The sequence below is a fragment of the Lotus japonicus genome, chromosome 1, assembly GCF_012489685.1.
Source record: "Lotus japonicus ecotype B-129 chromosome 1, LjGifu_v1.2".
Taxonomy (NCBI): domain Eukaryota; kingdom Viridiplantae; phylum Streptophyta; class Magnoliopsida; order Fabales; family Fabaceae; genus Lotus; species Lotus japonicus.
In genome coordinates, this window is record NC_080041.1 from 124,797,400 (window position 1) to 124,813,224 (window position 15,825).

Here is a 15,825-nt window from a genome sequence, read left to right on the forward strand (position 1 = left end):
TATGCACCAAAAAAAATGTGCCAATGTGTAGGCAATTTTTTTTTAAAATGTGCCAATGTATGCACCAATAAATGAGCGGGTGTTTTGAGTTTTATGGAAGGAAATACGAATAAAAAATGTATGGAAGGAAAAGTTAGATGTGAACAAATCAAAGCTGGTATTAAAATAAATAGTTGAAGTGTTAGAGTAGTATATTAGAAACCAATAATCCCTTCACACTACAATATATTTTGCTTTTATCAACATTGATGTATGCAATGTGCAAATAGAGTTGTCTAAAATTGTATCAGGAATAGTTCGTGTCTGTTGTCATAAGAAGTCTGTCTAGTCAACACAATTTTTCACAACACTAAATAAATGTGTCATATTCTATAATAAAGATAAATTATTTTGTGATAATTGTTGCATATTCCACACAATATGTTATATTTTCTCATAGTGTTGCCATAGAATACGAGAATTTGTTACCAAAGAGAATGTTGGAACATGAGACTGTTAGAAATTGTTGCGTAAAGTTAGAAATCATTTTTCGTGTATATGACAAGATTTTGAACTGTTGAATAAAGCAAAAAAATGGTGTAGTCGATCAAGCTATTACAACATTTTTTGCTTTTCACAATAGTTGAAAATCGCAACCATAAACACGAAAAACATATCCTAAACGCGGAACAATTTTTGATGGTCTCATGCTCCGGTATTTCATATTCCTTTACTAATAAATTTTCAAACTCTATAGTAACAATGTGAGAAAATATAAACTATTTGTGTAAAAGTCAATAATTATCATGTAATAATTGTTTCTTATTATTATATACAAACCACTTATTTAGTGTTGTAAAGAAACACATTGCCTAAAATGAGCTCTCCGTGGCAACAGTCACGAATTGTTCCAATGCACTTTAGGCAACATTTTTTTGCATGTGTTGCTTAAACCAATGTTACCAAAACTAAAAAAATGCTGTAGTGTTTTTTTATTAGAAGAATTTAGAACAACATTGAACTCTAAATCTCTTGATCATTGACACTCTAATTCCATGTCAGATAATCAAATAATTTATCTTAAAAACTTAAACTGTTAAATAAACTGACATGATTTTATATTATGAGAAGAATTTAGAGTGGTAAGACTAAACTCACCACTTGATCATTGAGACTCTAACACCATGTCTAATAACTTATCCTAAAAACTTTATCCTAAAAACTTAATCCGTTAAATAAAGTGACATGATTTTATATTATTATTTAGAGTAAAATACACTCTCTCTCTTGAGGTTTATCAAAATGACACTCAACCTTATTCTTTACCAAAATCTACAATCCATCCCACTCAATATAACAAGTTAATTACATGTTAAAAGATGCTAACAAAATATTATCTTTAATTATAGTCGTGGCCCGTGGGCCATAATTGGAGCTGGTAAGTTGGCCCATTTTCTATTGTAGTGAAAGTTTGAAGAGCAAAACGTAATTTTTTTTTTATGGCCAAAATGTAATTTGTTAAATGTATCTTTGTTTAAGGCATCATCATAAGAGAAAGGGGAATTAAATCAGATAGAATAATCATTCTTTAGTAGTCTGGAATCTCTTTAAACCTTCACCTACTTTTTTTTTTTTTTATAAGCAAAGAAATGCATTAATGGGAAACCTTCACCTACTTAATACACTTTCCTTAGTCAATTGCATATAAGTACTTACCGACGTGTAATTGTTTACTCTCAGTAACTTAATTCTAACATTACGAGAGTAATCTCCACTAACACATCAAGGGATGGCAATGGGTAGGGTTTGTGTAGGGTACTATAGTACCCATCTTCATACCCGCGTTTTCAAAAAGTACCTGTACCAGTTCTCATACCCGCGTTTTCATAAAGTACCCGTACCCGTCCCCATACCCGCGTGGGTAGCAACCCGAATGCCCGTCCCCGTACCCTGTGGGTACCTATATGCCCGTACCCGTACCCGTTACCCACAATTTAGCTAGCGAAAATTTAACTTTCTTCATTAAAAAATCAAAATATAAATTTTATTATAAAATAAAAAGCATAAATTAAAAATACAAACGATCATCCGAATGTTTAAGAAGTAAAATCATTGGAATAGGTATAAATTTTATATTAAAAAAATAAGCCAGAGTTGAAGCTTTAAATTTATAAATTTAGATTATTAATAAACTCCTAAAGTTGTCGGTTAATAATTTATTTTAAAAATAAGTGAGAATAATTATGAACTGTATATATACTATTAAGACTTCACTTACGTATTTTTTAAAAGAAGTTAGGAAGTTATACTTTAAGTTTATTAAAATATACTACTAATTATGTGTATGTATATGTATAATATGTGTGCGGGTATGGGGCGGGTTTGGTACTATAGTGCCCATACCCGCACCCGTACCCATTAATTTTTGTGGGTATTTACCCTTACCCAACCCCATACCCATTAATTTTTGTGGGTATTTACCCTTACCCAACCCCATACCCATCTAACGGGTTTTTACCCTACCTGTTGTGAGTATTTTTTGCGGGTACCCAATGGGTATTGGACCCATTGCCATCCCTTACACATAGGGATGGCAATGGGTATAGTACCCATCCCCATACCCGCGTTTTAAAAAATTACCCGTACCCGTCCCATACCCGCGTGGGTAGCAACTTGAATACCCGCCCCCGTACCCTCTGGGTACCTATATGCCCGTACCCGTGCCCATTACCCGTAATTTAGCTAACCAAAATATATTTTTCACTAATTTTTGTTAATAGAAAACAAAAAATACAACTAACTTTTTAAATAAAAAACACTAATATAAATACAAAAGATTATCTACGTAACAAATAAAATCATTCAAATAAGAATATATTTTTTTAGAACGAATAAGCAAGTTGTAGGTTATTAACTTACTAATTTTAAAATAAGTGGGAGTAAATTAGCAATGATTATGAATACTTTAAATAGTCACCTATTTTCTAAAATAATTAAGTTTGAAAGCTATAGCTTAAGTTAATTTGTTCATATAATAATAATAATAATAATAATAATAATATTATTATTATTATTATTATTATGTGTGTGCGGGTATGGGGCGGGTTGGGTACTATAGTACCCATACCCGCACCCATACCCATTACTTTTTGCGGGTAATTACCCATACCCAACCCCATACCCATCTAGCGGGTTTTTACCCTACCCATAGTGGGTATTTTTTGCGGGTATCCTATGGGTCCGAGACCCATTGCCATCCCTACTTACACATCATTAGAATCATAGACTAATACTCTTATAGCATTATCTATTAGTTTTAAGTGCCTTTAATTTCTAATACAGAGAGACGAATCATTATCTAAAAATGGGTAAAAGCATCAATTTTTAAGATTAACTTTGGTTTATATTAGTTCAGGTATTTCCAATCAAAATACTCACTATATATAGTTGCTTTAATATAATTAACTTGTTACATCAGCTTAATTAGTTTCGTGTGGATTTTTGTTGTTTTAAATGGTGGTAAACAAACCTTAAGCTATACATTAATATTGAAACCTTTTGTATAAAATACGCAAAGGGAATAATCAACATAAATAGTCTGAAATCAATTTCTAATCTCCCACCTACTATTCATTCATTGGCTAAATTTTAAATCACACGCCCAATCACTAAAGTAATACACATTATTATGATAAACTCAGTTGAAGATTATATGAATAATCTTGATATAGTGCTTTTTAATTATTATCATTCTAGTTTCCCGTCTCTGTCTTTAACAGCTAAACAAAGCGTCGGCATTCATTTATTTAGGTTACAATACAAAACACATGCAAATGCATTTTAGTTCATTTTAATTTAATTGATCTTAAAATGTCAAAAGCCAAACAAAGAGCAAACAACTACTGTTGGTTGAAAGGTAGCTAGTGCCTTTACTCCTTAATAAACTATCGTTTTCAAAATCAGAAGAGAATATTCTGCATTTCTTTAATTTGTTATTAAATTGCATCATAATTAATCAATAAGCCTGAATGAGTTGTTCAAGTGAAACATGATAAATATCTTGTATATGATAAGTTGCACATTCGAGTCCTCACTTGTCTCATTAAAGTGAAATAGATATAAGCCTTCAGTTTGTTTATTGAGTCCGAAAGTTTTTTTCTTTACCTGAAGCATCATCTCTCATCCCCTACACATTTTGTATAAAAAATTAATCATAATCATCAATTAAATAAAGGAACAATTTTGTACGTGCAAGATATATATTTAATTTTCTTTAAATAAAATTTCAATTTTAAGCTAATGTATATGTTCAGGGCTCAAACAATACTTCTCCTCTTATATACTTGTGTTGCATAAAAAAATATAAATTTAATTGAATTTTGGAGCAAAAGCAATATTCTTTGGGGGCACCAACTGATGATAATAATATAATAATCATGTTCTATATACCCATGTGTAAAGCCATAACAATATATATTACGTGGGGTGATTGATATATATTCTCTCTGCTTTGTCTTCAAATCGTTCATAGTTTGTTTCTGAAAGAATTGTTTCATAGTTAACAAGCCATAATATATATAGTACAATACCGAGACCAGTGGGGTTCGGCAACGAGCGGTGGCACAGAAGTTTCACATTCTTTGCAATATCAATATGGTTTGTAATCCAAAAGAGTGTGTGTGCCTTTCTTTGACAAGACATTGCACCTTCTTGGCTTCTTCCTTCACCATTCCACCATGTTTTTACACTTGATTCCTAATGGTTGTCCGCCCGTCTTCGTCTTTACACCATTGACTACCATTTATATGAGTATTTTTTTTTAAATATTAATCAATAATTAAAAGATAAAGAATATTATACGAAGAATAATCCATTTTGATAAAATAAATTCGATTCGGCGGTGACCCGCTTGATGTTGACTTACTCTGAACCCTAAAATTGGTCATAAACCTTAAAATCAGCCTTAAGCCCTGAATCGATCAGGACAACCTGAACTCTAAATCCTAAATTTGACCCGTCGCATTTTGCCCGCTGATTCGACGCCTACCGACCGGCTTAGAAGCTGACCTGTTTAACCCGATGTTGATCCACCCGATTAGAAGCTGACTTGTTTCGACTCGACGACGACACGCTCGACCTGACGCAAACTCACCTGACCAGACGCCAACCCGGCCGAACCAAAGCCGACCCGCCTGACCCTGACGTCAGTCCGACTTGTACAAGTTGTGTTTAGGGTTAAGGATTTACAAGTTAGGGTTAAGGGCCAATTTTATGGTTTAGGTCATCCAAGCCTGTTCGGGCTGGCCTGACTAGTTCAAGTCAACTCAGCATGTTCCGACGGATTTAGGGTTTAGTGTTTGAATGATAAGGTTTAGGTTTGAGTTTAGGGTTGGGTTCATGTCACCTAACTCGTTCAATTCGACCTAGCTCGTTCACGTTGACTAGGCACGTTTTTTCCAGCTTGGTAGGTTCATGTAGAGTTTAGGGTTTAAGTCAGCCTGACACGTTCTGGTCATTCGAGCGACTCATGTTGGGTTTAGGGTCGAATTTAGGTCATCCAACTCGTTCAATCATCCTGGCCCATTTAGGTTGGCCTAAAGGACAAATTTTAGGGTTTAAAAATTATAGTTTGGGATTTGGTTGTGGTTTAGGTCGGCTTGTCTTGTTGAGGTCAACCCGACATGTTCATTTAGAATGGCATGTTCATAGATTTTGAATTTTTTATGTTATGTAAATAAATCATCCATTGAACCCATGAATTGTTTTTTTTTTTATCCAATGTTGTTTTTTGGAACTAAGTGTTTCGATAATTACTTATAAAAAATTATGGATGAGTCATTCTCCATTCCCGAAATTATTGTATTGTCTTTGGGGATGTGATTTTTAGCAACCTCGAGACTTCTTTTATGTGATTCTTATTCTTGTTTTGTTTGCTTTGTTATTTTACCTGCATGATCACACAACAACACCAATCTAATTTTCCTAGACAATGAATTCACCCATGAAGTTAGATGTTCATGCCTTAGTCCCTTGGGTTTGATAACTGAGACTTCGTTCATGTGTTACTTTTGCGATAGAGTGCACTTACTCTTTAATGTGTGTGTTTTGAAACGCAACAATCTCATTTCCCCCACTGATTATGACACCACCACAACAAGCCCGCCTGACTCGGACAATAGCTCAGTCGCAGACCACCAGCGGGGGCCATCACCACCGCTCATTACCCCTGTTTAAAGCCTATTCGTTTCCCAACAAAACAAGAGCTCTAACCTCTTTCTCAGTCACAATAGCCTAGCAAATAACTTTTTCCCAAGCTCCCTTGCTCAAATCAGCAAATTCCATGGAAACCTCCAACATCGAAGTTTCGGATGCTTCCCCAAATAACCATCGTGCATAGCCAAAAATGTCAGAGGGTGTCGTCGCACCAGAACCCCTCTTCCAGATCAAAGCACTATCTAGTCTGGACCTTAAAGCCACGCTACACTGTGCCACGTCGTGCGTGACCGCTGCATGAAGTTGTTGATGCGCCACGAGACCCGAGTCACTTTCCTACGTTTAAAAACGCTCACAAAGTCGTTTCTTACCTACGAATTTCGCTTCAAATTTTGTCATGGAAATACGATTTTTCTTGCGCCTTATTTAATTTAAAGAAAAATTTGAAGGAAAATCCACAAGAATTGGGGTGTTTGATGGTCGGGACTTGTACAACGGAACATATTGTGCAACTCTAGTATTATGCCTCCTCTTTTACAATTTTCTTGTATCTCATGTTCCACCATCCTGTCATCATTGACACTCTTCAATTCATTGTCTTCATTGCCACCATCAACATCGTCTCGCACCCTTTACCACTACCATTTCGATTTCCAACGGACATTCTTTCGCAGCCACTACCGTTGACAGAAACTTCTTAAAATTAAAAATGGTATAACTGAAATTATAAAACTAAGGTTCGTTGTAAGGAGAACTTAGGCAGTTAAGTTTGTTGAGTCCGTTAGTGAATCAGTTATGGTTCAATTAGAATTAGTTAGGGTTTGTTATTCATTTAGTTGAGCTATTCACACTATATAAGTCAGTCATGTAATTGATGTAACTACCGTTCAATTCATTCAATACAATTCATTCTCTCTCTAATTGGTTCTCTCTCTAACTCTCTCTCTGAATCTCTGATACCTTTCATGGTATCTAGCCTTTAAACCTTTTCTCACTCAGTGTGGTATTCAACATAGATTAACTTGCCCTTATGTCCATCAGCAAAATGGAAGAGTTGAGCGGAAGCATAGGCATATTACTGAAACTGGTTTAGCTTTATTAGCTCATGCTCATATGCCTTTAACCTTTTGGGGTGATGCTTTTGAAACTGCAGCCTACCTTATTAATCAATTGCCTATACCAACTCTTGATTTATCTACTCCTTTGCAAAAGCTATATGATAAGAAACCAGATTATTCATTTTTGAAGTGTTTTGGCTGCCTATGTTATCCTCATACTAGGCCTTATAATACTCATAAGTTGGCTTTTAGGTCAGCTCCTTGTACTTTCTTAGGGTATAGTCCCATGCACAAAGGCTATAATTGTCTCACCACTGAAGGAAAGGTCATTATTACACGCAATGTTTTGTTTGATGAGACTGTTTTTCCTTTTCAGTTTCAAACATCAAAATCTTCATCTGATATATTGTTAGACTCTTCTCTACCTACAACTTCTGTTATTCCTCTCTTGCCTATTTCCAATGCTTCTCCCAATGTAATGCCACATGCTAATAGTGTTATGCCTACTGTTGCTACTAATGGTTCTGCACCTGTTGTGCAAACCACTGTTTCTGATTTTTCTCAACCAGCACAGGATTCTGGCGTTGTTCATGCTTCAGCACAACCTACTGAGCCTCCAGTGCCTCCCTCCTCTAATGTTCACTCTATGACTACCCGAGCTAAAACAGGAATTCACCGACCAAAGGCTTATGCGGCATCCACTGCTCTTTCATCTGTTCCTACATCAGCAAAGTAAGCTCTTTCCATTCCTCACTGGCATCAAGCTATGCAGGAGGAATATCAAGCCTTGATGAATAATAACACCTGGGAATTGGTTCCACTTCTCCATGGAAGGGATGCTATTGGGTGTAAATGGGTTTTCCGCACAAAGTATAACTCTGATGGTTCCATTAACAAGCATAAGCCCCGTTTGGTTGCCAAAGGATTTCATCAAACTGAGGGGTATGATTATAATGAGACATTCAGTCCAGTTGTTAAGCCTACCACCATACGAACAGTTTTGTCTCTAGCTCTTATGCATCAGTGGCCTATTCGACAATTTGATTTTAATAATGCATTCTTGAATGGGGAGCTTGTTGAGGAGGTGTTTATGCAACAACCTCCTGGATTCTCAAAGGGTTCTTCTCATTTAGTTTGCAAGTTAAAGAAGGCACTCTATGGCCTTAAACAAGCTCCACGTGCTTGGTTTGACAAACTCAGTTCTACATTGGCTCGTTTTGGTTTTCAAGCAGCTAAGTGTGATACATCTTTATTTTGCAAGTTCACTAAATCAGAAACTCTCTATATTTTGGTGTATGTTGATGATATTATCATCACTGGCTCCTCTTCTACTGCAATTTTTTCTCTTATTGCTGATCTGAATGCAGTTTTTCCATTAAAAGACCTTGGTTCTTTGCACTACTTTCTTGGGATTGAAGCTACCCACACTAAGGATGGAGGCTTGATTCTTAGTCAGACAAAATACATTAATGATTTGCTGATAAAAGCTAAAATGGACAGTATCAACCCTTCCCCAACACCTATGACTTCTGGGCTAAAACTCTCAGCTAATTCTGGTGCTTTGTTTCCAAAGCCTTTGTTGTATCGTTCAGTTGTTGGTGCTCTCCATTACGTGACTATCACCAGACCAGAGATTGCATTCCCTCTTAACAAGGTGTGTCAATTTATGCATTCACCTTTGGAACCTCATTGGCAAGCCGTCAAGCGTATTCTCCGCTATCTTCATGGTACTGCAACACATGGTCTTTATCTTAGGCGTCCGTCGTCTATGTCCATTACTGCCTTTGCTGATTCTGATTGGGGTTCAGACCCGGATGATCGTCGCTCCACTTCTGGAATGTGTATCTACATTGGTGGCAATTTAGTATCTTGGGCAGCAAAGAAGCAAACTGTTGTAGCTCGCTCAAGCACAGAGGCTGAGTATCGCAGCTTAGCCTTGGTTATCACTGAGATTATGTGGCTTCGATCTCTTCTATCTGAGCTTCGGGTTCCTACATCCCCATCCTCTCTTATATACTGTGATAATCTCAGTGTTGTTCACCTTGTTGCAAATCCCATTCTTCATACAAAGACTAAGCACTTTGCTCTGGATCTTCACTTTGTTCGAGAGCGTGTGGCTGATAAACAAGTGACTGTTGTGAATATTCCAGCACCATCTCAAGTTTCCTCTACTTTGTTTCATTGTTTTAAGACCAAACTCAGAGTTTTGGTTAAGCTTACACCTGAGTTTGCAGGGGAGTGTAAGGAGAACTTAGGGAGTTAAGTTTGTTGAGTCTGTTAGTGAATCAGTTATGGTTCATTTAGAATTAGTTAGGGTTTGTTATTCATTTAGTTGAGCTATTCACACTATATAAGTCAGTCATGTAATTGATGTAACTACCGTTCAATTCATTCTCTCTCTAACTGGATCTCTCTCTAACTTTCTCTCTCTGAATCTATGATACCTTTCATTCGCTTTTGTTTTAAAAAAATTCAGAACTTAAACTACAAAACTAACTAATTCTCAAAAAAAATCCTTGACACACTGATCACGAATCAAGGATCTAGCCCCATTTGACACACTTTAATTTCAGTCCGTTTTGCCAAACCAGATGGTAGACGAGGGGCAATCCATCATCAAAGCATTTCAAGAGCAGCTAGCTCTTTACTAAGTATGGACCAGACAAGCTATGAGTTAACAACAAATCAACAATGTTTCTGTGAGACGGAAGCTAACTAATGTGGTAGTGTTGTACAAGGCTTGATTTTGAATTAGTACAAATTAAAGCCAAATGTGACATGATGTCGGTACTAAGAAACCAATAAAAAAGAAATTCAAAAGCTAGGATTTCACTTTGACTGGTTAAAAAAGGAAAACAGAAACAAAACCATGGTTTAACTTTGTCTATTGCCAGCTGCAATTCAATCATTAACCATTTCCTAGCTGGTCTCTGCAATCCACTATCAATATCATTGCATTGTCAAGATCAAGTGTCTAGCATTTGGTCCGTTTAAGAATTTTCCTTTTAGTGGCAAGCACAAGATGACAGTACAACTGCAATGAAAATTCCGTAACATCTCAAAGTGAAGTCCGAAACACCCAACAAGTCCCTTTTTATACTTATTGTCTTCAACCATTCAAAGTTCTTAAATCACAAGTTTTTTGTTGGACGTCATGCGGTGAACAAGACCTTAGTGTGTAATTGAAGGCTCACCTGAAACTGATTATTCTAATTCGAAGAACTTCAATAATATAACCGGCTCTAACAATGATAGTTTATCTGCGCGCCTATTCAATATTCTTTTTTCTGTTCTCAAACTCCTCCACACTCTAGATATATTAGATATATTAAGTGTGAGTAAGTAAGTTGTACATTGGAAGAAAAAAATGTCTTAAGCAGTTTATAAGTGAGACGGCTCATACAATTAATGTCTTAAAATTTTAGGTAAAAAGTGTGGTGTTTAATCGACTTGTGATTTGCTTGCTTGTTATCCCAATGTGGAGACCCCCAAGTTTAATTCCTCTTGCGACCCCAACAACGGTATCAGACCCAATGGTTTGGCCACGATGACAACTCACTTATTATATCAAAAGTCTTCCTGCCAATAGTAGAAAATCTCATTGATCAATCTCTTTACCGCTTAAAGCACTCCATATGAGACGAAAAATTAGTCTTATAACTACTAATTAATATCGGTCAATATCAAAAAGAAAAAATATGTGTTAACATCACTTTGGGTTGATGCCGAGGGATATATCTAAGTATATTCTACACTTATATAAAGGATAGAGGGTTACAATATTATTAATTTTTATTATCATATATGATGAAAGTTATTGTTGTTGTGTCGTTTTTTATTTATTTTAGTACTAGTAGTTTGTTAGGTTTATAATTGTTTAAATTTTTTTTAAAAATAAAACCTAGTCAAACCAATAAACTAAGTGTCGGTATCTAGTTAAAGGTTTTCATTGAGCCCTAAATTATGTAGATGGAAGAATGGCAAATGTGACTGACTTTCGATCTAGACAGCAAAATTACAAGAAAACACGCACGCAAGAGGGGCCTAAGATAATCTCCATCACGATCATCACTCCTATGATTAAGTTGGTGAATAATTACATATACAAGAATCTATAGTATCTGAAATAAATAGTTTAGGTTTGTGACTCCTTTCTATCACAAACTTGGTGACCGTGAAGTCCTCTTTAGTCTTTAGTGCATTTTTTTTGAAATCATTATACAATTAAGTTTAATTAAAATTAGATTTTACATAGAAGTTTTAATAAGTAACTTTTAGTTTCATACAGTATAAACTCTTTAAATTAATAATCCGGAGAAATTTATTAATTTAGAGAGTTATTAATTTATCGATAAATTAATAATTATTAATTTAAAGAGTTTTTAAGTAATTATATTGTACATACCAAACAAAAAGGCAACCTTATGATACAATACAAAAAATATAACACCTGAGCTATTGGATGAAATAAAAAAAGTTAGAGATGAGCTCCAAATAGACTTGAACTTTAAAGGAAAACTGACAACTATTGAATCATATTTCAATAGAGTGTAATATATATTTTTCAGTTTCTATGAATTATTAATTTATGATTTTCTTGGGACCGAAAATTATAAAGGGATCTCCCGAAAAATTATTATCTTATTATTTTATCGAGTTTTTCAATTTTTTACATTGGCCCAAGTCGGGACCGGACAAATTTATTATTTTAGAGAGTTTATTAATTTACCGAGTATTAATTTAGAGAGTTTCTACTGTAATTGATTATGAGTATACATAAGCTGATCTAACTTCTAGTATAATAAAAGGTCTCGAGTTCGAGTTTTTGTAGACGCAAATACATTTCATATTAACAGGTCAAAATAAAAGAAGAGGGTCAAGATCTAATAATATGACATATCTCTATGGTGATTTATATAGCATAGATATATATATATGTAAAACATATAAAAATTGAAAAGTTTGGGCGACCATGACAAGAGTGTATCCCCTCCTGCCTAAAAAAAAGATGTAAGTTGATCTTAATATATTGTTACTTGTTAGTAATGATAGTCTTCAGATAATACGTAGGAACGCCACATCTCTTGGAGAAACTACTTGACAAGTTTATCAAACTATCATTTTCAAGAAAGACTAAAATTGAGTAATTTCTCAAACATCGAGAATTATATTTAAATGTTACTCCAACGAGTTATGATATTTAAACTTCACATATTATACGTCAAAATCTTAGGTAACCCAACAAAAAATATTGAATATAATAAGTGTGATATTGCAGAAAACATAAATAAAAACTATCACTAAAGTGTATGTGGGGTGATTTTAGGGGTGTATGAAAATCAAAGTTAACACTGCCAGGTATGGTTAGAATTAGCACAGGCTTTGTCAAAACTTAGCACAGGCTCAATGCCTGCCAAGTCAGCACTGTTTCTTGGGGGCAAACATGTAGCTTTTTTTTTGTCAAAAACACATGTAGATTAACCTTTTGTTTTTGGTCAACAACATTTAGATTAACCTAAAAAGGTGGTCAAGCATTGATTTATTTTGAAACTGTTGACCCAACTCTTCAACCCAGCCCATTAGCCCAATCTAACCAGTGGCTCTCGCATAGTGATGGAAGAGTATTACTATTAGCATACACAGAAACCTCAAATTGGACCCAATAAAAAAATATCTACAGAAATTGCTTGAAACTTGTAACATTGTTACCTTGTTAAATAATTTTTTAAATTGGAAAAATGAAGTTTTTTTATTACATGGAAAAGTTAAATTACACCCGTCGAGAAATTTATCATGAACCTTCCCCTCCCCAATCCATATGTCTCTAGCTCGGAGTAACTAATATAGTTACAAATTTGTTATTCTCACCGCTAATTTGCAACAATTTGATAACAATAATTTGCGTCCACTACGGAGCCCTTTTGATTAATTATATAAACAGATGAAAAATATTATAAACCTGAATTGTAAAAGTTTTGTTCGAATAAAACTTTACAATGATAAATTTAGCGTGTTAGCAATCTTTAAACTATACAATTTGACAATTTGAGTAGTTTACAGTGTAAAAACAGTTTTGAAGTTTAAATTAATTTGGGAAGGTGAAGGACTGAAGGGTGTAATTAGGTGTAGTTTAAGATTTCCAATGCCAGGACTCATGATAATTACCATTGCAGGGGCCGGTTGGTTAATAACGTTTCAGTTTCCAACGTGAGTAAGGTAGGAACATTGAATGAGTTTAATTAACCTTTCAATACAGGAATATGGGATTACAATCTACCCCGTTTCCCCTCTGTATATAGATAGTTAAATACTTACAAGTACAGTAGCACACATCAAGTTCTATCAACGAATGTGAAATCTGACAAAAAACTATGAAAGGAAAGGAAAAGTACTGTTCCAGTATTGATAGTCATGACTCTGATGATGATGATGAATTGATGATGATCTTGAATCCTGTCCAGACCCAGATACAAAATTGGATCTCTTACTAGAGAAGCTGAATCTTGGTGCTAGAAAAAAGTTGCTTGTTTTGAGCCTCAGTGGATTGCTCAGAGTTAATGTTCGAGACGAGAACAAAATTCCTAAGTCTCGAACCCCTGACTGGAAATATGCAAATTCACTCAGTAAATATTCATTTTTTGTTTACTAATGCTGTTTTGCGAAGTAATTTCCATTATATTCAGCAACATTTCAAATTATTTTTAACAAAAAATATTTTTGTGATGATACAGTATATAAGAGGCCATTTAGTGGAGAATTCATGAAGTTCTGCTTGGAAAGATTTGAAGTGGGGATTTGGTCTTCTGCAATGGAGTTAGTAGCAGTCTTTTCAGAATTTTATTTGTTCTTTTTGTTTAATCTGATTCATATGATATATGATGTTACTCTTTTTACAATGAAAATTAAACAGGCATAATGTAGATGCTGCGTTAGACTTTACATGTGGAATATCGAGAAGCCAACTCCTATTTGTTTGGGTATATATGTTTTTCTTAATTTGTATATAGATATGGATTGGTTAATTGGTTTATCAGTTTATTGATGTTTAAATGATTGGTGGCACATGATTCTGTTTAGGATCAAGATGAATGCACAGATTCCGGGTTTAAATCTTTGGAGAAAAAATCTAAGCCTCTTTTCTTCAAAGAACTGAATGAAGTCTGGAAATGTATCAAGAGAGGAGGCCCATATTCTGCTTCAAATACTTTGCTGATTGATGATAAACCATACAAGGCCTTTCTCAATCCTGTAATATGCAAAACAGTGTATTTAAATAGTTTGATTATGAATTTGATTATAGTTTTAGTTTTTAACTATTTCAGTTACTGTCAATTGCAGCCTAGTACTGCAATATTTCCTGAGCCATATAAGCCAGAGGATAAATCTGATAAAGCCTTGGGTGAGAAGTTAATTATATAGTTAATTACTTGTATTTTGTGTGTTGATGTATACTATTTTTAATTTAGTGATGAAATGTATGTTGCTTAATAGATCCAAAAGGAAGGCTATGCTCCTTCTTGAAAGGTCTTGCTGATGCTGAAGATGTTCAAGCTTATGTGAAGGATCATCCATTTGGCCAACCTGCAATTACATCCTCTCATCCTGACTGGGTGTTTTACTCAAAAGTTCGATCAAGTCTTGGCAAGAAGTGACATTGCAGAGTGCAAGGAAATAGTGCTATGAGTGTTTTTATTATGTCTTGTCAGTTTGAAACTTTTAATTATGCAGCCATTACTGTTATGATTTATTCCTGTGATTGGATTCGGCAATCACTCCTGCTATGTTTAAAGTTGTTCCTTTTATGAATGGTTATTTGTTTCTCCAATGCTGGATGCTAATCATTATATATTAAAAAAGAAGAACTTCTATCAGTCAGATTATAGATTTTAATGAGTTGTTTCGTATGATAAAGATGGAGGTGAAAGAGAGAAGAGAGTGTGTCTTTTCATATCAAAAGATATTTTTACCCATAAGTTTTTTAAATATTTATATAAATGGCAAGTGGGGCAAAATTGGAAAGTAAAAAAATGAAGCAACATGTATCATTTCTTCTCAAAACCGAGAGATTGCTAAAAGGTGGGGTGACCCACCATAATTCTCTCTCTCTCTGCTACAGTATTGGATAAACCAAACAAGGGTGGAAGTACAATCGCACCTCTAACTCCATCTATCCTATCTCTCTCTCTTCAAACTTTCTCCTACCAAACTAAAAGTAAATAGTTAAATTGAAAGTGTTCCACACATCATAATCCCAAACAGGCAATATCAGTTTATTAAAGATCAAAATAGGCAAAATTCATCTACTCATTCACAATATCTCTCGGTCGAAACGGGAGGGAAAGTGAAAGCTGCAAAATCAAATTAAGAAAAAGTGAGGAGAACACCAATTTTAACAGCCCAAGTTTTACATAGAAAGTGAGTAATATAGATTTACACAGAAATGGAAAAGATAACATCAAAACATGTTCGTGTTCCCTTTAGAGCATCTCCAATGGAGTCCTTATTTTGGGACCTTAAAATAAGATCCGGATCTTATTAGATCTCACCATTGGAGTTATCCTACATGGCATGAGAT

At 34.7% G+C, this 15,825-nt stretch overlaps 1 protein-coding gene across 1 annotated transcript; it reads left to right on the forward strand.

The window, feature by feature from the left end:
• Positions 1–13,683: 13,683 nt before the first annotated feature.
• Positions 13,684–14,997, forward strand: LOC130724066 (uncharacterized; the record flags this gene model as incomplete). Its single annotated transcript, XM_057575239.1, has 6 exons — positions 13,684–13,873; positions 13,982–14,063; positions 14,161–14,227; positions 14,328–14,498; positions 14,589–14,649; positions 14,742–14,997. Coding segments are annotated over 6 exons (732 nt in total), but the record flags the coding sequence as incomplete, so codon positions are not given.
• Positions 14,998–15,825: the final 828 nt, after the last annotated feature.